The sequence below is a fragment of the Acartia tonsa genome, chromosome 1 (genome assembly GCF_053477335.1).
Source record: "Acartia tonsa isolate MP-2025a chromosome 1, ASM5347733v1, whole genome shotgun sequence".
NCBI classification, from domain to species: domain Eukaryota; kingdom Metazoa; phylum Arthropoda; class Copepoda; order Calanoida; family Acartiidae; genus Acartia; species Acartia tonsa.
This window is the reverse complement of record NC_137260.1, coordinates 24,738,427-24,763,849: the sequence shown is the minus strand read 5'-3', so window position 1 is coordinate 24,763,849 and position 25,423 is coordinate 24,738,427. Positions and strand designations below refer to the sequence as shown.

General features: G+C 31.7%; 1 protein-coding gene across 1 annotated transcript; it reads right to left on the bottom strand.

Moving 5' to 3' along the window:
• Window positions 1-3,860: 3,860 nt before the first annotated feature.
• LOC145332681 (SET domain-containing protein SmydA-8-like) lies at window positions 3,861-24,725 on the bottom strand. The gene is made up of 18 exons (XM_080177696.1): window positions 24,652-24,725; window positions 23,948-24,023; window positions 17,377-17,459; window positions 16,621-16,712; window positions 16,485-16,525; window positions 16,115-16,193; window positions 15,572-15,636; window positions 14,916-14,993; window positions 14,383-14,464; window positions 13,926-14,047; window positions 11,208-11,291; window positions 10,827-10,889; window positions 10,415-10,501; window positions 9,239-9,323; window positions 8,589-8,733; window positions 8,113-8,171; window positions 6,876-6,968; window positions 3,861-4,009 (listed from the first exon to the last, which is right to left on the bottom strand). Exons 2-18 carry the CDS (start codon window positions 24,007-24,009, stop codon window positions 3,911-3,913), a joined length of 1,419 nt encoding a protein of 472 aa, XP_080033822.1. The 5' UTR covers window positions 24,010-24,023; window positions 24,652-24,725; the 3' UTR covers window positions 3,861-3,910.
• Window positions 24,726-25,423: the final 698 nt, after the last annotated feature.

The following is a 25,423-nucleotide window of genomic DNA, read 5'->3' as shown; positions in this document are numbered from 1 at the left end:
CTCAGCCTGAACCGTTATTATCCACAGCAAAACTATGCACTTACCTCAGCTATGTAACAAAACGCAATTATATCCACCCTAAGCTGCAGCCAGTTCAAACCACATTCAATACGTCATATCTTACCTACAATTGGTCAATTTACATGTATACTGTAATCAATAGTCATTCTTTTTGTACTTTTTACATTTACGTTGTATTGTCATTTTTTAGGCACTATCATCAATTTCAGAAAATAATTGTAAAAATGAATGAATACAAGAAGCATTAATAGATAGATACTTTTTGCAAAAATAATAATTTATTTTTGATTATTTGGAAGATTTTTTTTCTCCACGAGGTGTTCCGGCAAGGTTGAGGTTCCATCATTTTCCGGAAATTGAGACATAAATGGATCCATGCTCCCCCCCGTAACCCCCATTCTTTACTGTATACACACTTTTACGAAAACGAAATCAGCCTTTTTTAATACCATCTTACATAAATTGCTTTCTTAAAATCTTTGGTTTTTATCATAAAGTATAATAAAAAATAGTTATATTATTACTTGGATGTTACACCAGATTTTCATGTACTGGAAACAGTAAAAGTGTCTGACTATGACGTCAGAAAAAACTAACAATTAACCAATGAGAGGCCGCTATATATTTTACCATTGTGAAGAACACAGTAATAGTGTCTGACTGATTATGACGTAACAAAAAAATTAGCCAATGAGAGGCCACTATAAATTTTACCATTGATCAATAAAGGCCTCTCATTGGCTAATTTTTTTTGTTACGTCATAATCAGTCATACACTATTACTGTGTTCCATTGTGAATACTGGCTTCTCATTGGTTAATTTTTAATTTTTTCTGACGTCATAGTCAGACACTTTTACTGTTTTCCATGTACTGGATGAACTAACCGACCAGTAAATGACGTCCATATTAGCAAGCTAAATTGACGACAAATTTTCCCCTGTCAATGAAAATAACTATTATATATATTATAATTGTAGTGTTCACATCAATTTCTTTTGTAATGTATTGAAGTGAATCGACATTTTCAGGCCAAATTAAATAAAATTTTTGAACAAAAATTAATTACGAATAATATTAAAAATTTCTGTTTTTATGATTATTTTTTTGCTTAAAAACATGTTTTACGAAGGAGTGGATATGTTTTTTGTTTCAAATTCGACACTCAAAATTTTACAGGACATTTATTATGGTAAGATTTGTGCAAGGTCATATATAGAGTATCCCAAAATTTTAATACCCAACAATACAGGGAGGGAGAGGACAATAGGCTGTTTGTTACACTAGTCTCCCCAAAGTCTTTTATTAACGTTTTCTTATTCTTTTGCTTAACAGCCTTGGGAATTTTATCGAATTTTGGTTGGTTCATTTTGTTTCAAAGCGTTTCATCTAATAACACTAAAAAACATAAAAGGGGTAATATTTATCATTATTGGGAATGTACGTCAACTTATCAGCCATTGTCTTAACTATTTAGATTCATGCATAAAATACCACAAATCATTTTCCCATTTATATTTGTAGAGAGGTGTGATCCTGATTTGGATACACATTAGAGAAATCAAATGTTGTCACAAGGATAGATAAAGATATCATCTTTTTTTCCTTAACCTTGTAATTACATTTTCAGTATGGCTTTGCAACCGATTAATATCGCTTGATTAGAACTAGTTCTCAGATATACTGAAAAATCATGTATAGCATCGTATTACAAATAATTTTTAACAAATATTAAAATGAAAAATTTAAAGATTAATATATTTATTACTATTTTATACTTTTAGTATTGATGCTGCTATAAAAGCGACCATGTCTGCCTTTTCTTATGTAACGCTTATTGTGGCTCTTTGCTAAAGGTTGTTGTGCTTATATATACATGTCAGTAAATACAAATACAATGCTCCTAAACAAATACTAAAATCATCCTCACGCCAGGCTACAATTGAATCAAGACAAAAGTAAGTGCCGAGCTCTGGGACCTATGTATTGTGAATTTAGACATAAAACCATGATGATTCCAGGTAAAACCAAAATATTTCAGCGGGATCTTTTTGAGAAAATTAGATTTGAAAATTTCAGGTTCAATTTTCACCCCCTAGGAGTTGCTGTATAATCATGACAAGAAAAGCAAAGATTATTAATTTAAAATTTTGAACAACTTTGCTTTTATGGAGTCTTTCATAAAACCTCTCTATAAATAATTTATTTCAGGCTAAATTTCCGTGACCTTAGCAAAGCAATTGACAAAAATGGCCATTAACTAACTCCCTTCAGGAGTGGTTTTATGAAGAACTTTATAAAAGCAAACTTGTTCAAAATTTTAAATAAATAATCTTTGCTTTTCTTGTCATGATAATGCGGTAATTCCTAGGGGGTGAAAATTGAACTTGACATTTCCAAATCAAATTTTCTCAAAAAGATCCCGCTGAAATATTTTGGTTTTACCAGGAATCATAATGGTTTTATGTCTAATTTTACCATACATAGGTCCCAGAGTTCGGCACTTACTTTTATCTTGATTCAATTGTAGCCTGGCGTGTCCTTTTAGTGCTCCTCTGGGGTAGGGGTACTACTGCACCGTCTGTCTTTTTTTTTTAAATCTACCAAACAGTAGTATATGTTGTACATATATAAAAGAAAATATTTTTAAAAACTTAAACTTTAATATTTATTATTGTGTAAAAGAAACGTTTTGTTTTTATTACTTGAACTACGTAAAAGACACAAAACCTAAAGATTATTAGGTAAATCTAAATCCGTATTACTATTACAACATTGTAATACAAATTATTTCTATTATTACAAAAAGATTACTTTATGTCTCAAATAGAGGGATAGTTACATTTGTAATTATGCAATGTTTGTATAAAAATAAACCAGTCTGACTAATATATTCAGACTGATTCGGCTATGGCTGTTCCATTATATGCGGTTTTTGGGCCGGGTTAATAAATTATGCGCCTGTAACATAATTGTCGGTCGATTTTAGAAGGATGTCTGTCTGTTTGTCTGTACCGAAGGATCTCGCTATCCGCTTAACCGATCGGATTATCCTTAACAGAGTCCTCTCATAGGTCCCGGGATGGTTTAAAACTATTTTGGGGGAGGGTACCACCACCCTCCCAAGAGAAATCACAAAAAATATTCTTTTATATTTAAATAGACTCCTACGCACCATAGCTAGGTATCGTAGAAACTTGAACGCAACAAAAAGCCAAACATTTAAAGTGCCACTAGAGGCTTCTAGGGGCGTAGCCGCTAGTAGAAACTATAGTAACGAATCTATTATTACTTGGATCTTACACATGATTGTCTTGTCTTCTAATAAAGTGAAACGCACAACGGGCTAAACGATTCCTTACTTCCGCCCCTTTTACCACATCTCCTTCCTCTCCTACTGAATGAAGAAACTGGCCAATAAATGATAGGGAAAATAGCAACCTACATTGACTACAATAATATCCACAAATATTCTACATCCATTAATAATTCTTGTAAGAAAGCTGCAAGCTACTTAGATGGATTTTTTTGTCACATTGCAGCTTGTCAAGACACACATTGGCGGCTTACACCCTTTAACTGGTGGTTGAAACATCCTTGAACTGTCAAATGTAAAATTGAATACACATATTTTTAACCAAATTGCCACTCCCTAAATTTCTGATTAATTATTATTATTGTCTCATTTCCATTATTTTTTCAATAAGTATTATAATAAGTTTATATGATCGAGGCTACTTTATAATGTACTTCATTATTTGCTTGTGTAGTGTGCGATTGTAGACGTTTGGGTATGCCTTAATTAATAGATAGTTGCGTAACTAAACAAAACAAAAAAGAGTATACTAAACACATTTTATTAAAGTATAAAACTAAATAATTAATTAAAACTATTTTGGAATCATAGAAGAGAAGAATTGAATAGTTTGAGTGATATTGTTCAGAGCTTTCTTTGCCATCTCTTCAACTTGATATTCAGATGTGCCTTCCTGAAATAAAATTACATTTTTCTCAGAGCATTAGAAAGAGTATCGTTAACATTATTGATTCTTTTCATTGGAGGATTTTATTACTCAGTGTTTTTCAGTTTGAACATTTTCTTTCTTACGATTTTTTAAACATTGACAAAAACTAGGAAAACATTGAGAAAAAAAACATTTCCTACTTTCTAATTTACACAAGACGTAATTTTGATACCATCATTTGAGATGTATATTAATTTATCTTCCATTGTCTTGTCCCTTAAAATCTCTAAATCCTATTCAAGTCTTAAGTTATATTTAACCAGCAACTACGCCTGAAGAGGCGACTATATAGGTACATAAAGGGTGTTAAAAAAATAACCGATCGCTCACAATTTGAACCACCATAAGTACTTCAAATTTTGGAGATAGACCCCATAATGTTTGGAGTTTTTGATGGGGCATGTAAAGACCTTTCTTTAGACACCTTAACAAGGTTTCTAACTCAATCTATGCCAATTTGACATAAAAAAGACATTCCCATCCAACTTTGAGGCATGACGGCTCTGTCTATTCCTAGTTCTTGATGATTGCCATGTCTTTCTTTTTGATGCCAAATTGGCGAAGATTGTGTTAGAAATCTTGTTAAGGTGTCTAGAGAAAGGTCTTTACATGCCCCATCAAAAACTCCAAATATTATGGGGTCTATCTACAAGATTTTAAGTACTTATGGTGGTTCAAATTGTGAGCGATTGGTTTTTAAAAAGATAAATTTGTAATAAAATATTAGTTTTGGACCAAAACTGTAAGGTTTATATTGAAATAAGTGAAACGATTGGTTTTTATTTTCACACCCTTTATGAGGGAATGGGGGGTGGGTAGAAATAGACCCTCTACTTTAAAATGTGTATGGAGGATGGCATTTTTTGTAGGGGTGATTTCTCCTGGAGGTTGGTGGTACCCCCCCCTAGATATACCACACTTTTCTGGGATCTTGCCAAGTCAAGTATCAACTGTTGGGAATATCAAAGGATGACTCCATGCAAAATTTGAGCCAGATCCGGCCAAAACCGGCCGTGAATTTTATGAAAAACCGGTTTTTTCCGGTTTTTAGGGGGTATCTGTAAATCGATTCAGCTGGAGCAAAACCGGTTAGAGGTACAAAAAATTTTACTTCACATGAAATTTAGCCAATGCAATTGCCTACAAAAATGTACTTCATCATCAACTTGATTGGACAACTCTTTCCCCTCCTAAATGTCCATTAAAACCTCGGAAACGGCAAAAATCGCCAAAAATCACGCCTTCGGCGGCAAATAACGGCTAAACGGTCAGCCGGAGGCGAATGAAACATAAATAAAGAAATGTTTGCCTCAAAAAGTTGTTCAACATCAAAGAGATGCTTGAAGTCTCTAAAACGACTCCTTCCCCTCCTTTAAGGGGAATAACTGAAAAAACGTGATTTTCAAAAGTATGCCCACTTCGTGGGTGTGGGGGGCACTGAACCCATCACCCCAGGGTCACCAAATATAAAGTCTAGGCGGCCCACAATGCTGAATTTTCACCAAGTGAAAGTCTTGTGTCATTATCTCTTATGAGAAAAAAGTTATGAATTAATTAAAATTTCAAATTGTGATTTTTTGATGGATTTCTTTGATGAAATGACAGGCTGGTCAATTTTTAGGCCATTTTTTGCTGTTTTTGGGCCGTCACGCCCAAACGGTTTGAGATAATCTCACGGGACCTTTTGTCCAACCTAAGTCTGGTTATTTGTGAGGTCTAGGAAAAAAAAAACAGACTTACGCAAAAGATTATAATTATAATCTTTACACAGAAAAATGGCACGAGGTGAGGGTTTGAGGGGGCAAAATGAGCCGACCAGCGATTTTTGACGGCGCGCAGCGACGTCGTGCTTCATCCAATCCGGGATTTTTTTTTCTTAGACCTTACTAATAACCAGGCTTAGGTCGGGCAAAAGGTCCCGTGAGATTATCTCAAACCGTTTGGGCGTGGCGGGCCGAAAACAGCAAAAAATGGTCTAAAAATTGACCAGCCTGTCATTTCATCAAAGAAATCCATCAAAAAATCACAATTTGAAATTTAAATTAATTAATAACTTTTTTCTCATAAGAGATAATGACACAAGACTTTCACTTGGTGAAAATTCAGCATTGTGGGCCGCCTAGACTTTATATTTGGTGACCCTGGGGTGACGGGTTCAGTGCCCCCCACACCCACGAAGTGGGCATACTTTTGAAAATCACGTTTTTTCAGTTTTTCCCCTTAAAGGAGGGGAAGGAGTCGTTTTAGAGACTTCAAGCATCTCTTTGATGTTGAACAACTTTTTGAGGCAGACATTTCTTTATTTATGTTTCATTCGCCTCCGGCTGACCGTTTAGCCGTTATTTGCCGCCGAAGGCGTGATTTTTGGCGATTTTTGCCGTTTCCGAGGTTTTAATGGACATTTAGGAGGGGAAAGAGTTGTCCAATCAAGTTGCTGATGAAGTACATTTTTGTAGGCAATTGCATTGGCTAAATTTCATGTGAAGTAAAATTTTTTGTACCTCTAACCGGTTTTGCTCCAGCTGAATCGATTTACAGATACCCCCTAAAAACCGGAAAAAACCGGTTTTTTTATAAAATTCACGGCCGGTTTTGGCCGGATCCGGCTCAAATTTTGCATGGAGTCATCCTTTGATATTCCCAACAGTTGATACTTGACTTGGCAAGATCCCAGAAAAGTGTGGTATATCTACCCCCCCCCCCCCCCAAAAAAAAAAAAAACATCCCTAGACCTATAAACAGGTGCACCGCACTGCTAAGAGGCCATATATCGGAACAGCGGTTAGCGAGAACCTTCGGTACAGACAAGAAAACTTTTAATAGAAAATACCTGATTAAACTGTAGACAGTAAATAGCTTCTGATACCATCTTCTCAGATTCCTTGAGACCAGCTACAAAATCAACGGGTGACAAACGGTCAGTCTAAAAGATAAATTATCAGATTGTTGTTATAAGTATTAGTGATCAAAATCTGTCGACAAACGGATTGTTGAGTTTATTAAATATTGTTGTAATTAACTTAAAGTGAAGATATAGTAACTTTTAATCTGATGCATATGAAGATTACGCTTAATATGCTAATGAAAACATTCATATTTCTTAACATAATTATCATTTCTTAAAAACCTAGCTCTATCAATGTATTAGGTTAAGTGGTAATATTTTTGGCAACAAATCTAGTATCAACACTTCTCTTACAATTATACACTGTTAAAAAAGATAAATTAAAATTCTGTAAAAGTAAAATTGTTATTTATAGACAGTTTTCCGCGGATTGTATAAAGTAAATTCAATAGATTAAAACCAGATTTGTTAGCCCCGAGGTGCCGAAGGGCCGGTGTAATTTTTGCAATTTACTTCCCAAAAATAGATATAAGCCTTCTATGTACCTAAAATGCGCTTCACTGTAAATTTGTTGAAAGACAGATAGAGAGACACTCTATTATTATTGAAAAGCATTCAGCGAACTTTTTTCGTCATTTTGGGGTTCAAGGGGCGGGTTGGTATAGTGGTCACCTCTTTAGTGAATATTATGATTATATCCTTTTTTTACAGTGTAGTGTAATAATAAACAAATACAGTAATCTTATAAGAATTACAAGAGACAATCGATATATAATTACTTGGATATTGCACCAGATTTTCATGTACTCTAATTAAGTACTACTAACAGATAGCTAAAATAATGATCCCCTCCACCCCCCCCCCCCATTTCTACATTTACTCCACTCCTACTGGATGAACGAACCGAACAATAAATGAGGTCCATGATAGCAACATAAATTGACGACAAATTGTCCATTGTTATCTAAAATATCCATTCAAGAGACACATACTACACAAAACTATGACAGATTAATTTAGATTAAGTATCTAATATCTATAAACAACAATAAAAATACACAACAGAAAGAACACAGCTTTATTGTAAATAGGAGTTGTTCTTTCATCTGCGCTTCCAGTAGTTTGCAAGTATAATAAAAATGTTTTAGAATAAAGTCCATAAGTGGAATAAAAATGTATGCATAGTTTTATCTAAAAGGTTTCAGCTTGTTAGGTTTTTTACCTGAAATTTTCTGTTGATGAGAAAAGTATGGGCAGAATGTAGCTCCCATAACGTTAAACCTTAAAAAAAACAAGAATCAATAAATCAAAATATACAAAGAAGGACAATTTTGTTGATTAATTGAGAATATAGAATGTTTATAAGTATAAAACATACTCAATATTTTAAGCAAACAAAAATTAAAATATTTTGGAGGGTAAATTTCACTTTGAAGTTTAACTAAGCGACCTAGATATTTGTACTTGGAGCCAGGTGCGACTGCAGACATCGGAATGCACCGAAAAATATGGTCTTCCATTGAAGCTAGCCTGCCATAAAATGCCAAAATATAGATATTATATAAAGATTTTATAAGAAGAGCAGTTGTTCTAAATATAGTATTTCCTTATAAGGGTTGTCTTTATAACTGACTAACCGTCGGCGACTCACCCGAAAGTTTGTGTGTGGTGAGTCATTTAAATCACGCGACTGCCTACCTCTATTATGGCTGATACCAGGATCAAGAATGTTCAAAGCTGCTAAATATTCGCGACAGTATTTAATTTTCTTTTGAAGGACTTCGTCGCTCAGGCTGCTGTTCTCTAATCCTTTCGAGCGTCCCCAGCTTGTTATTAACAACCACTGAAATAGTTTAGACACTAGTGGCATCGTCCAAAGTCTCTAAGGGCTCCAACCCTCTTTCCTCCTACATGTTGTGAGGACTTTCCCCTTGTTTTAAAAGAAAAAATAAAATAAAAATAATTTAAAATAGGGAAAGGTCATTATCACACAAACAGACATCTCAAACTTTGTATTATAAATGATATGATGTTTTTAAATCTTTGCTAATTTAATATTTGATGACCCCGATCGAGGGATCGACGGCCTTGGCAAACCAAACAAGCAATAATTTTATGATTTCTATTTTTTATTCGCGGAAAATATTTAACAGTTTTAAATGGTTTTATTCCTATTATTAATGGATCGTGTCTTTCTATCTCTAACACAAAATGTTTAGATGAAATATCATTTAAATTTTCATACAAACGATTTCCTCCAAATATATTGCAATATTTATAAAAAGGTTATTTTGTTTCTTTCATTTTCCTATCCCTTTATTGCTGATTATTTCTCTTTGTTTTATTACCTTCATGATCAAGATAAGAAAATGGTTTGGATGAAATTTTGTCTCAGATTTTACCAACAATTCTTCTATCTTCACTGAATCATTACTAAAACAAAATGTATTTTTATAAATGGGGTATTCCTATCCAGTTTTTTGTTTAGATATAAATATTTTTTGCCCGAGGGAATAAATTATACCTAATGATGGAGCGATAGGAATATCATTCTCATTTAAACAAAAACTCATTTTTATGCTAAAATGTGGTTTAATTTTGGTTTTTAATTTTCATTTTTTTCCCTGAGGTAGTCATTTTTTTTAATTGAACATTCAAATTAAAAACAAAAAAATCTTCCAAATTAAATAGAAAAATCTTTGAATTATTGGTCAATTTAATTTCAAAGATTTTTTTTCATAGTAAAAATTTAATTTTATAAAAATTTTGAAAAAAAATCTTCTAACTAAAAAAATTATCATAATCCAAGATGGCGTCAATACATGTAAAATATTATTTTCAAAACAAAAAATTAAAACTTGAATATCTTTTTTCACAGATTGAATTTCAATAATCGGTTTGACAGTTTTTCCAAAGTCGGGAAACTCTATCGAATGGAAAAGGTTTTAAACCGACAGAACATTTCTTTATACTAAAACATATTTTAAAGAAATGAGTTATTTAATCATAAAAATGTTACCTCAGGGAAAAAATGACTACCTCCGGGAAATAAATGACATCCTCAGGGAAATAAATGAATATTTACCTCCACTATTTAAGGGGTCGTTTATATGAGAATGAAAATGTCAGTTTCTTTCACAGAACCCCACTCACTTTTGTTTTATAAATTGAAAATAAGGGGTGTTAGTTTTTCGTGTGTTATTGTTATAGCGTATGCTAGATTATGTTAAATCATATAGGGCACAGTGCTGCCCCGCAGAGTTAGGGCACCGCAGGGTGAGGGTCCCAGGAGATGTTAGTTTTAAATTTTAATAGCTGATAATGTTTTTGATTTATATTAGTCTCAGTTTTGACCTACAATCATGTCCAATTACCAATCTCTATGCGATAATCCTATTATGTAAGTTGTGTGTATGTTTTTATGTTCCGAAAGATCTCGTAAACGACTCGACCGATCATTACACAATGTTTGTAAGTTTATATTTTAAAGGAACTTTTTAGGCTATTTGGCAGTTTAAAAAAACCTGTAACAGTTTTCAAGTTGTGCAGTAAGAATATCTTCTTTTGCTTGAATACAATCGGACGTTTCTTCCATGCCACATCTATCACATCTATATAATATATATGTATAATTGATCAATTTCCAAACATTTTCTTCAATTTAAAAAAAAAACTTTTCTCGTATTCATTCGAAACCGATTAATATCCGGTGGATTAGAACTTGTTCTCATCCTTCCGAAAAAATTATGTCTGGCATCGTATTATATCCAGTTTTCTTATAATTGTACATTTCATATCCCCGGAAATCTGTTTATAATACGATACGAGAAATAACTATCATCTAATTTTTACCAATATCTATTAAAATTTAAAAAATCAAATGAAGGGTTTCAAAAAGTATTATATGCTCTTTATGAGGCATTTACAAATCTTTACCTGTAAACAGAATCCATATTTAGAGGTTTCACAGGTCGGACTATTCCATTACAATCCTCGCTAAAGCCATGGTTGATTATAGGACATTATAATTTTAAATAAACTAAAACCACCTTATGACTTAAATCTAAAAATGGAATAGCCTAAACCATCGAAGGACCCATTTGAACCTGTTTAAAATTAAGAATATGTGAACAAAAAAAACAAACTACTTCATAAAAAATAAGCGGGCACGACCCTAGAGGCCTCTAGGGGGACTTGAGGGGGGAGAGTGAGTATGAACCCCTCTCACTTTCAATTTTAGTTTTAAAAAAGAGAAAAGTATAACTTTATTTGCTGGGGGTAATTTTGTTAACAATATGAAAAAATAAACCATTCCTAGAGCATAGAAGACTACTTGTTTCTGCCCCTAATTCATTCGGGGACTCGCACCTGCTACATCCGCACCAGAAAAACCAACCTGACCTAAAAACAATGTAAATGACATATATTACAGATTTTTAAAAACTTTCTTTCTTTAGTTTCTTTCTTTTTTGATGTGGCTTTAATTACTTATTAATGTTATTTTAGTCAACCAAATTTAAAGGATCAATGCTTGCAGAAATTCACACTTATAAATAGAAAGAAAGGTTATCCTTATACTAAAGTAACAGGATGTTTGCGTGTTTGTGTGTCTAGATTAGATTAGATTAGATATTTATTTTATGACACACATAACAAGTAAAAATAATAACAGTGTTATAATACAGGTATTAAATATTCATATACAAACCAAAAAATTGAATATGAATAAAATATTAAGGACAGATCAAATAATAATTATGTACAGTGTCAAAGGACTAAACAATCTCGTGAGAGGTAATATTGGATAGCCTTTGCAATAGATGATATACAAGTTTAAAGAAAATAAAATAGGAATATGAAACAACAACAGAAATTAACTAAAAGGATTATATTTCATTCCAATGTGAAAATGAGGGAGTGAGGAAGGGTGTATGTGAGAGGACTAGAACATTAGATATTAAAATATTTTTAAAAAATAAAATTGATAATAGATGAAGTATGGAGTTAAAGCTATTACTTAATTTAAATTTCTCAAAAGACAAGAGCGGCATAAAATTCTATTACATGTGGTTACAATTCTATTTAGTAGGCACTTTTTAAGCTTGCTTATAAATTGCTTTTTAGTCAAACTATTTCTTATGTTGTCAATATCATTAAAATTATTCCATAGAGTTGGTAAGGAACAGTAAGGTAGTCTTTCAACTAGAGAAATGCGAGAAGCAGGTATAGTTAGATTATCATCATTTCTAAGATTATAATTGGCAATTAAATCACCCCTACGGGGCCACATGTTGTTAAAAGACCTAGGCAACAGATCGTTTTTGTATTCATACACAAGCTTAAGTTTAAAAAAGATACACAAAGAGTCAAAAGGTAGAATTTGAAGATTTTTAAAGATCGGACCAGAGTGACTATAATATGTTGCTTGTTTTATACATCTTACAGCCATTTTTTGCTTTATTTTGATGGCATTAAGAATTGAAGGCGATGCACAAGTATATATTTGAATTCCATAAACCAAATGGCAGTGAAAAATAGAAAAATACAAAGATTTCATAGCACTTTCTGTTAAAAGGCTTTGACATTTCCTTAAGCAAAAGAGAGATTTAGATAGTTTTTTGTTTAATTCTTTTATATGAAACTTAAAATTTAGGGCTGGATCTAGGTAAATGCCCAAAAACTTGATTGTAGGGATTTCACTTTCATGGTTTACAAAGTCAATTTTATGTTTAAGTAATGGATTTGGATTCAGTGTATTGGGATCATTTTCATCAAAGTAAAGGTTAATTTCATTCCAAGGTATAAGGGATGGGGATGGGGAAAATATTGTAAATTTGGTTTTGTTGGGATGTAAACACATCTGATTGGCTCTGAACCATTGAGAAATATTTTGAAGTTCAGTGTTAACAAACGAAATAAGATCATTAAGGTTTTTTCCCGAGGCTAAGATTGTTGTGTCATCACAAAAAAGGAGAAGTTTAAGTAATGTTGACTTTGGAAGATCATTAAAAAGTATTAAGAACAAGATTGGTCCTAAAATGCTACCTTGAGGCACACCACTATCTACTTCTAATGGTTCAGAGTCAAATAGCCCAAGCCTTACAAATTGAGTTCGATTGGAAAGATAGGACTCAAACCAACTAAGCATATTAACATGAATACCAAATTTACGAAGTTTCATTAAAAGTGTCTGTTTAGGCACGCAATCAAATGCTTTTCTAATGTCACAAAAGATGCCAATTGTGTATTCTTTTTTATTCATAGCTTTACTCACATGATTAGTAAGTGTATCATAGGATGAAATGTAGAATTTTTAGATTGAAAGCCAAACTGAAGTTCATTAATCAAATTATTTTCAGACAAATAATCTTGCAAGTGGTTAGCAATGTATTTTTCTAATATTTTAGAAAAGATTAAAAGAAGTGAAATTGGCCTATAGTCATTTAAATTAAAAGGATCACCGCCATTTTTAAATACAGCAGTTATTTTTGCCATTTTAAATTGATCTGGTACATTTCCAGATTCTAAAGATTGATTAAAAATAAAACACAATGGATCTAGAATTGGTGTAATAATTTGTTTTAACAAGAAGGAGGATACTCCAAAATAATCAACAGACTTTTTACTTTCAAAATTATTGACAATTTCAATAATGTTAGCTGGTGTAATACGTGGAATGTGTTTGTACCGAAGGATCTCGCTAACCGCTGAACCGATCGGGTTTTCCCTAATAGGGTACCTTCTCATAGTTCCCGGGAAGGTTTATAATTATTTTGGGGGAAGGTACCACCACCTTCCCAAGAGAAATCACAATAAATCGAATTTTTTTTTCTCTCGAATAGAGACTCCTACGTAACATATTGCAAAGTATCGTAGAATATTGATAAAGACTCCTTCAAACATTGCAAGGTATCGTATTATCGTATTATTATTAAAACCAAACATTTAAAGTGCCACTAGAGGCCTCTAGGGGCGTAACCGCTAGTATAATATATATTAGCCTGTTGTCCTATCCCTGTATTTAATGTTTTATACCTGAGTGCCTTCCTTCTGATGAACCTTCCCTTAAGGCCTCCAGAGTAATGGAAAGTTATTTCCTCTCCTTTCTTAATTGCCATTTTTGAACGAGTTGTCACATACCCTTCATCTGTTTTATCCTAAAACAAAATGTTGATTATTTCCCTCAAATGGCCTAGCCGAGAACAAAAATCTATCTCTCCCTTACTTTTAAATAAAATGAAAATAAGGTGGGATTGGAGGGAGTTCATATATTGGTGTTTATTACTTTAGCTCATGTTAGGTTATATAAAATTGGGTACTTTGTATTCAATCAAATGGGTAAAAAGGAGACATAAAAATAGCAAATAAACCTATCCTATGTCTTATATAGAAATTGTTTTCTTAAAACCATGCAGAACCTTATGTGGAGCTTCAGCGATCTCAGTATTTTTAGACAAAAAAACTAATTACATTAAATCATAAGATTTCTTACTTTGATAGAATTACTAATGCAGGAATGAGAAGCTAAAGATGTAATGGGTAGAAAACCTCTAATTGATTCGCCTACAGGAACTCTAAAAATAAAGTAAAATTATCTATTTTATTATATCATATCTACTAGGAAATTTAAATCTTAGTTTTAAAAAAAATATTTTTTCCTATGGATGATCTTTGGGAGGGTAATGGTTGCCTCCCTCAAAATAGTTAAAAACCTTAAAAAAACTATGAGAAGCTACATTGTAAAAGTATAATAAATTAGTTTAGCGGTTAGCGGGATCCTTAGTAAAACACTAGAGGGGGAACCAAGGACCTTGTGCCGACTCTATATTTGGTCTCTGAAAATCAACCAATAGTGTCGGCAAAATTAACACAATCAAGTAGCAGAAAAAAAATTGCTAGCAGACGAAAAAGGTCCTTAACTGGGGTATCCAGGTAGTTGTCTGGTTTTACATCTATAATGCACATTTTTTTTCGGCACAGACAAACAGACACACAAATATCACCTATCTATCTATCAATTTCAACCTGTGTTCGACTGTATTAACATCTAGAATACCCTCAACCCTAGATATTAATTCTTCACAATATTTTTCCTGTTTCCATCTAAAGAAATTTATATCTGTTTTATAAAAACAATCAAATAAAAATGATTTAAGAAAATCTAAATCTTTCTAATTGTCATGTGAATAGATTGATTGGATTATGATTCCTATCTGCGATAAAAAGGACGAAAAATATGATCATATAAAGTTTTATGTAAATTAAAGTCAGGTAGACTTAAATAAAGCAGTTGATAACAAATAGAGGTTTTTATCATGTACATATTCAGGCTTAAATACATTGGGGGTCTATGTTGAGTTATGTTAGGTTTACAAAGTGGCAGTGTCCGAACTTATCTGCCAATTATTCAAAACTGCATGATATGTAATTTAGCTTATCTTGATAATTGTAAAAACAAGTATGACAACATCTATATGTAGGGAAGTACAGAAAACCAAACGGTCAAATATGTTATAGAGCAGATCTTAATATCAAATAAAGAAATGTTGACCAATGACAAATCATCTGTCTATATTAAATAACAGCTGGGATTATTTCCCTGATAGCTTTACCTGAATTAAGGCGTAGTTTCGATGTTTAAATGTATCAACTTTCATTAATGAAATATAATTAAGTTTAACCTGTTTCTAATAAGATTTGTAATGTCTTCAAATTTATCTTCTCTTTCAGAACCGTGATCCATAAACTATTAATAAAAATAAATAAAAAATATAATCATCTTATTAGGAATCATATATCTAAGCAACTTCCCTTATCGAGCACAGAAACTCGACGCTTTTTTTATCTAAAATATTTAGTAGAGGGTGGGGGGGGGGGGAGTAGATTTTCGTTTGCTCTTTTATTACTTTATTATTATAGTATAAGGGAAAAAACTACATCCCCCTCTCTCCGATTTAAATTTATTTATATAAGAAGGAGGGATGATAAATTCGCCATAGGCACTTTTAGGGGCAGTACCAAAACCTCGTTGTATAAAATTAATGAATACTAATTATAGAACTCTGCAGACAACTATTTTCGCTATTCTATTCTAATTGTTACAACTGCTCAAATGTTCTTAAATCTTATTATGTGCTTTTTTGCTTATGCAGTACACTGTTTGAATTAAAGCTGTCAAATTCTGTTCCCCAATCTGAAAGAAAAATGAAAATAGGAAGAATAACCTGTAAAAAATAGTCCAGGTGGTGTTTTGGTAAATATAAAACTCGTAATGGCATAATTCCACGATAAACATCAAATCCACTAAAAGAATATCAATCAAGAGGATTGTTTTAAAGGTCGTCATTTATAGAATGATCCCAAACAAAAAAGAAATACTTGAGCATTAATTGCGAAAAATTTATATAATAAGCATGGACGTTCGTCTTTAAGAATCAGACTTAAAGTGTATGCGCCATCCTAGCTGGATATCTCATTTTATAGTTGAATTTTCATCTTCTAAAACGATTTTGATATTTTGCTGTGCTATAGATTGATATGGTTTCCCCTTTTTATAATTATTTCATACTTGAACTTAGTTAGTAAATATTCTACCTTTCATCAAGATTTGTTTGTGACAGAATGTTACATTCATCCTACAAATAGTTTTTAATTCATGATGAATAAAATTAAATGATCTTAATATTTAAATAGAATAATAAGAAAAAATAGTATGAAAATGAGCGATTACCTCTGAATGTCTGAAAAACTCCGGACAGTCTTGTTGACAGAGAAACCATTGACATTTACATCTTACACTTTCCTCTACTTTTCTACCACAGCCTAATAATAATAATAATGATACAGGACAGTCTTGTTGATAGAGAAACCATTGACATTTACATCTTACACTTTCCTCTACTTTTCTACCACAGCCTAATAATAATAATAATACAGGACAGTCTTGTTGACATAGAAACCATTTACATTTACATCTTAAACTTTCCTCTACTTTTCTACCACAGCCTAATAATAATAATACAGGACAGTCTTGTTGACAGAGAAACCATTGACATTTACATCTTAAACTTGCCTCTACTTTTCTACCACAGCCTAATAATTATAATACAGGACAGTCTTGTTGATAGAGAAACCATTGACATTTACATCTTAAACTTTCATCTACTTTTCTACCACACCCTAATAATATAATAACGATACAGGACAGTCTTGTTGATAGAGAAACCATTGACATTTACATCTTACACTTTCCTCTACTTTTCTACCACACCCTAATAATAATAATAATGATACAGGACAGTCTTGTTGACAGAGAAACCATTAACATTTACATCTTAAACTTTCCTCTACTTTTCTACCACACCCTAATAATAATAATACAGGACAGTCTTGTTGGTACTTTTCTGGCAAATAATCAATTTAAATTGGTAAGTTGTATATTTAGGTTTTGTATTTGGATTAAAATATGATGATAAATAAAACTTACAAACGCAAATGTGGCATTTTGTTTTACAGGGTCCCACTACCATTTCTTTCTCTTTGAATATAACTTCTCCTGGTTCTATATCTCTAAATAATTATAATTAGTTTACAAGGTTATGCTATGCTCAAATGCTTACACCTATGGATGTTATTATCCTTGTTTAAACATAATACCTGGCAGCTATTATAATCCTAACAACTATAGGTCTTGATTCTACTATGTAATAGGTATCACATACCACATATATGGATGTTATTATCCTTGTTTAAAAATAATACCTGGCAGCTATTATAATCCTACCAACTATAGGTCTTGATTCTACTATGTATAGATAACACATACCACATATATGGATGTTATTATCCTTGTTTAAAAATAATACCTGTCAGCTATTATAATCCTTCCAACTATAGGTCTTGTTTCTACTATGTATAGATAACACATACCACATATATGGATGTTATTATCCTTGTTTAAACATAATACCTGGCAGCTATTATAATCCTACCAACTATATGTCTTGATTCTACTATGTATAGATAACACATACCACATATATGGATGTTATTATCCTTGTTTAAACATAATACCTGGCAGCTATTATAATCCTACCAACTATAGGTCTTGATTCTACTATGTATAAATAACACATACCACATCTATGGATGTAATTATCCTTGTTTAAACATAATACCTGGCAGCTATTATAATTCTACCAACTATAGGTCTTGATTCTACTATGTATAGATAACACATACCACATATATGGATGTTATTATACTTGTTTAAACATAATACCTGGCAGCTATTATAATCCTACCAACTATAGGTCTTGTTTCTACTATGTATAGGTATCACATACCACATATATGGATGTTATTATCCTTGTTTAAACATAATACCTGGCAGCTATTATAATCATACCAACTATTGGTCTTGATTCTACTATGTATAGATAACACATACCACATATATGGATGTTATTATCCTTGTTTAAACATAATACCTGGCAGCTTTTAAAATCCTACCAACTATAGGTCTTGATTCTACTATGTATAGATAACACATACCACATATATGGATGATATTATCCTTGTTTAAACATAATACCTGGCAGCTATTATAATCCTACCAATTATAGGTCTTGATTCTACTATGTATAGATAACACATACCACATATATGGATGTTATTATCCTTGTTTAAACATAATACCTGGCAGCTATTATAATCCTACCAACTTTATGTCTTGATTCTACTATGTATAGATAACACATACCACATATATGGATGTTATTATCCTTGTTTAAAAATAATACCTGGCAGCTATTAAAATCCTACCAACTATATGTCTTGATTCTACTATGTATAGATGACACATACCACATATATGGATGTTATTATCCTTGTTTAAACATAATACCTGGCAGCTATTAAAATCCTACCAACTATATGTCTTGATTCTACTATGTATAGATAACACATACCACATATATGGATGTTATTATCCTTGTTTAAACATAATACCTGGCAGCTATTATAATCCTACCAACTATAGGTCTTGATTCTACTATGTATAGATAACACTTATCACATCTATGGATGTTATTATCCTTGTTTAAAAATAATATCTGGCAGCTATTATAATCCTACCAACTATAGGTCTTGATTCTACTATGTATAGATACCACATACCACATATATGGATGTTATTATCCTTGTTTAAACATAATACCTGGCAGCTATTATAATCCTACCAACTATAGGTCTTGATTCTACTATGTATAGATAACACATACCACATCTATGGATGTAATCATCCTTGTTTAAACATAATACCTGGCAGCTATTAAAATCCTACCAACTATAGGTCTTGATTCTACTATGTATAGATAACACATACCACATATATGGATGTTATTATCCTTGTTTAAACATAATACCTGGCAGCTATTATAATCCTACCAACTATAGGTCTTGATTCTACTATGTATAGGTATCACATACCACATATACGGATGTTATTATTCTTGTTTAAACATAATACCTGGCAGCTATTATAATCCTACCAACTATAGGTCTTGATTCTACTATGTATAGATAACACATACCACATCTATGGATGTAATCATCCTTGTTTAAACATAATACCTGGCAGATATTATAATCCTACCAACTATAGGTCTTGATTCTACTATGTGTAGGTATCACATACCACATATACGGATGTAATCATCCTTGTTTTAACATAATACCTGGCAGCTATTATAATCCTACCAACTATTGGTCTTGATTCTACTATGTATAGATAACACATACCACATCTATGGATGTAATCATCCTTGTTTAAACATAATACCTGGCAGCTATTAAAATCCTACCAACTATATGTCTTGATTCTACTATGTATAGATAACACATACCACATATATGGATGTTATTATCCTTGTTTAAAAATAATACCTGGCAGCTATTAAAATCCTACCAACTATAGGTCTTGATTCTACTATGTATAGATAACACATACCACATATATGAATGTTATTATCCTTGTTTAAACATAATACCTGGCAGCTATTATAATCCTACCAACTATAGGTCTTGATTCTACTATGTATAGATAACACTTATCACATATATGGATGTTATTATCCTTGTTTAAACATAATACCTGGCAGCTATTATAATCCTACCAATTATATGTCTTGATTCTACTATGTATAGGTATCACATACCACATATATGGATGTTATTATCCTTGTTTAAACATAATACCTGGCAGCTATTAAAATCCTACCAACTATAGGTCTTGATTCTACTATGTATAGATAACACATACCACATATATGGATGTTATTATCCTTGTTTAAACATAATACCTGGCAGCTATTATAATCCTATATATATAATATATGGATTCTATTATCCTTGTTTAAACATAATACCTGGCAGCTATTATAATCCTACCAACTATAGGTCTTGATTCTACTATGTATAGATAACACATACCACATATATGGATGTTATTATCCTTGTTTAAACATAATACCTGGCAGCTATTATAATCCTATATATATAATATATGGATTCTATTATCCTTGTTTAAACATAATACCTGGCAGCTATTATAATCCTACCAACTATAGGTCTTGATTCTACTATGTATAGATAACACATACCACATATATGGATGTTATTATCCTTGTTTAAACATAATACCTGGCAGCTATTAAAATCCTACCAACTATATGTCTTGATTCTACTATGTATAGATGACACATACCACATATATGGATGTTATTATCCTTGTTTAAACATAATACCTGGCAGCTATTATAATCCTACCAACTATAGGTCTTGATTCTACTATGCATGGGTATCACACACCACATATATGGATGTTATTATCCTTGTTTAAAAATAATACCTGGCAGCTATTATAATCATACCAACTATTGGTCTTGATTCTACTATGTATAGATAACACATACCACATATATGGATGTTATTATCCTTGTTTAAACATAATACCTGGCAGCTTTTAAAATCCTACCAACTATAGGTCTTGTTTCTACTATGTATAGATAACACATACCACATATATGGATGTTATTATCCTTGTTTAAACATAATACCTGGCAGCTATTATAATCCTACCAACTATATGTCTTGATTCTACTATGTATAGATAACACATACCACATATATGGATGTTATTATCCTTGTTTAAACATAATACCTGGCAGCTATTATAATCCTACCAACTATAGGTCTTGATTCTACTATGTATAAATAACACATACCACATCTATGGATGTAATTATCCTTGTTTAAACATAATACCTGGCAGCTATTATAATTCTACCAACTATAGGTCTTGATTCTACTATGTATAGATAACACATACCACATATATGGATGTTATTATACTTGTTTAAACATAATACCTGGCAGCTATTATAATCCTACCAACTATAGGTCTTGTTTCTACTATGTATAGGTATCACATACCACATATATGGATGTTATTATCCTTGTTTAAACATAATACCTGGCAGCTATTATAATCATACCAACTATTGGTCTTGATTCTACTATGTATAGATAACACATACCACATATATGGATGTTATTATCCTTGTTTAAACATAATACCTGGCAGCTTTTAAAATCCTACCAACTATAGGTCTTGATTCTACTATGTATAGATAACACATACCACATATATGGATGATATTATCCTTGTTTAAACATAATACCTGGCAGCTATTATAATCCTACCAATTATAGGTCTTGATTCTACTATGTATAGATAACACATACCACATATATGGATGTTATTATCCTTGTTTAAACATAATACCTGGCAGCTATTATAATCCTACCAACTTTATGTCTTGATTCTACTATGTATAGATAACACATACCACATATATGGATGTTATTATCCTTGTTTAAAAATAATACCTGGCAGCTATTAAAATCCTACCAACTATATGTCTTGATTCTACTATGTATAGATGACACATACCACATATATGGATGTTATTATCCTTGTTTAAACATAATACCTGGCAGCTATTAAAATCCTACCAACTATATGTCTTGATTCTACTATGTATAGATAACACATACCACATATATGGATGTTATTATCCTTGTTTAAACATAATACCTGGCAGCTATTATAATCCTACCAACTATAGGTCTTGATTCTACTATGTATAGATAACACTTATCACATCTATGGATGTTATTATCCTTGTTTAAAAATAATATCTGGCAGCTATTATAATCCTACCAACTATAGGTCTTGATTCTACTATGTATAGATACCACATACCACATATATGGATGTTATTATCCTTGTTTAAACATAATACCTGGCAGCTATTATAATCCTACCAACTATAGGTCTTGATTCTACTATGTATAGATAACACATACCACATCTATGGATGTAATCATCCTTGTTTAAACATAATACCTGGCAGCTATTAAAATCCTACCAACTATAGGTCTTGATTCTACTATGTATAGATAACACATACCACATATATGGATGTTATTATCCTTGTTTAAACATAATACCTGGCAGCTATTATAATCCTACCAACTATAGGTCTTGATTCTACTATGTATAGGTATCACATACCACATATACGGATGTTATTATTCTTGTTTAAACATAATACCTGGCAGCTATTATAATCCTACCAACTATAGGTCTTGATTCTACTATGTATAGATAACACATACCACATCTATGGATGTAATCATCCTTGTTTAAACATAATACCTGGCAGATATTATAATCCTACCAACTATAGGTCTTGATTCTACTATGTGTAGGTATCACATACCACATATACGGATGTAATCATCCTTGTTTTAACATAATACCTGGCAGCTATTATAATCCTACCAACTATTGGTCTTGATTCTACTATGTATAGATAACACATACCACATCTATGGATGTAATCATCCTTGTTTAAACATAATACCTGGCAGCTATTAAAATCCTACCAACTATATGTCTTGATTCTACTATGTATAGATAACACATACCACATATATGGATGTTATTATCCTTGTTTAAAAATAATACCTGGCAGCTATTAAAATCCTACCAACTATAGGTCTTGATTCTACTATGTATAGATAACACATACCACATATATGAATGTTATTATCCTTGTTTAAACATAATACCTGGCAGCTATTATAATCCTACCAACTATAGGTCTTGATTCTACTATGTATAGATAACACTTATCACATATATGGATGTTATTATCCTTGTTTAAACATAATACCTGGCAGCTATTATAATCCTACCAATTATATGTCTTGATTCTACTATGTATAGGTATCACATACCACATATATGGATGTTATTATCCTTGTTTAAACATAATACCTGGCAGCTATTAAAATCCTACCAACTATAGGTCTTGATTCTACTATGTATAGATAACACATACCACATATATGGATGTTATTATCCTTGTTTAAACATAATACCTGGCAGCTATTATAATCCTATATATATAATATATGGATTCTATTATCCTTGTTTAAACATAATACCTGGCAGCTATTATAATCCTACCAACTATAGGTCTTGATTCTACTATGTATAGATAACACATACCACATATATGGATGTTATTATCCTTGTTTAAACATAATACCTGGCAGCTATTATAATCCTATATATATAATATATGGATTCTATTATCCTTGTTTAAACATAATACCTGGCAGCTATTATAATCCTACCAACTATAGGTCTTGATTCTACTATGTATAGATAACACATACCACATATATGGATGTTATTATCCTTGTTTAAACATAATACCTGGCAGCTATTAAAATCCTACCAACTATATGTCTTGATTCTACTATGTATAGATGACACATACCACATATATGGATGTTATTATCCTTGTTTAAACATAATACCTGGCAGCTATTATAATCCTACCAACTATAGGTCTTGATTCTACTATGCATGGGTATCACACACCACATATATGGATGTTATTATCCTTGTTTAAAAATAATACCTGGCAGCTATTATAATCCTACCAACTATAGGTCTTGATTCTACTATGTATGGGTAACACATACCACTTCGATCATCTAGAATATACACAGAAATCCATTTTTAAATGTCTTCTTACTTAAAATACTTTTTGAAAAGTTTTCTTTTAACGAGGTTACTTTCTTACCCGGCCTGTTATAATATTTAAATCAAAACTAATACAATTAATTAGAAATAATAATGAAAATAAATTATTTTACACTATAAAGTTTATTTTATTCGTATTCCATTATAAGTAAAAATATTAAGGTATAAATTAATACAAAGCCTAAATATTTTAATATAACAAAATTACTTTAACAGTTTAGTTTATTATAGACAAATACATAGTCCTGCAACCTTGCTTAACACGTCGCACATCTGCTTGCTGTCAAAACTAAAGACATTGGTTTTTTCCTACTGTTACTATGTCAGGTGCGTGACTTTAGAGTATGGGGAATGCCTTGGCCCAAAAACTGGCGCAACTCATTAACATTCACAGGTAGAACTTCCAAACAAAAGTTGTACAATCGAAGAGTTGGTTGTCTGATGAAAAGCAGAAATTTGGCCCCCTTAGTTATCCTTTTTTGTTGAAACTGATTTTAAAGTGTCACGGACAGCAGTCTCGTCAGTATGAGTTTATTGACAAGCAGATTTTCTACTTCTTTTTTATAAAAAAAAAGATACCTTGATGAAATAATTTATGATTTTTACAATATTTGATACCAGCCTCGCACTGTGTACATTCTTCCTCTTTGATATATTTTTCATTAAATTTCAAATTTGAAATTTTATATAAATATACAAATTTATTACTTGTACTTGTGAATGTCATAATTAGGTGTAATTTTATATGGAGAAAGAGGAATAAAGAAAACTTTGTATGCTTTTATACCATAACAAGCTTCTTTGTCCGGAAGCTACTTTGTCCGAGGCTACTTTGTCCAAAGCTACTTTTTCCGAGTCTACTTTGTCTAAGATCCCTTACTTTCCTATTGGGTCTCCTTTGAATGGTTATATGGGTGGGGGAGGGGTTCTTAACGGGGCAGTGACATAGCACTCACAGAAAACATACTCTTTGGAGCAAAGCACATTCAGGTAGGATTATAGTCACTAGTTCATTCTGTTTTAGTTTGAATTCAATTGAAAATATTCCTGCATTTTCTGTGCAAACGAAGCATTTTTCACTCATTTTAACTTATTTAAACAAAATTTAATTATATTTTTAGTAGAAAGCTCAAGATTTGTAAATAAACTAAAGCAGAAATTAGAGTAAAGAAAATTATTTTGGCAAGTTGCCAATTTTTACTATAAAAAATCACGAAACCTACAATTACAAATTTACATTTATTAATATTTCTCTCAAAATGTTGCCTGTAGAAATGAAAATAAGATGTTATATTTTTTTGTTTTAGGTTTAAATACGAAAAATATGAAATCTCCTTGTTTTTTACTCAAC

Coding starts and splice junctions, on each gene's coding strand:
- LOC145332681 (XM_080177696.1), bottom strand. CDS start 24,009: ATGTGTTACCCATACATAGTAGAATCAAGACCTATAGTTGGTAGGATT. Junction 11,292..13,925: donor ATCAGAAGGAAGGCACTCAG/GTATAAAACATT, acceptor CATTGTTTTTAG/GTCAGGTTGGTTTTTCTGGT. Junction 10,502..10,826: donor AATATGGATTCTGTTTACAG/GTAAAGATTTGT, acceptor TATATTATATAG/ATGTGATAGATGTGGCATGG.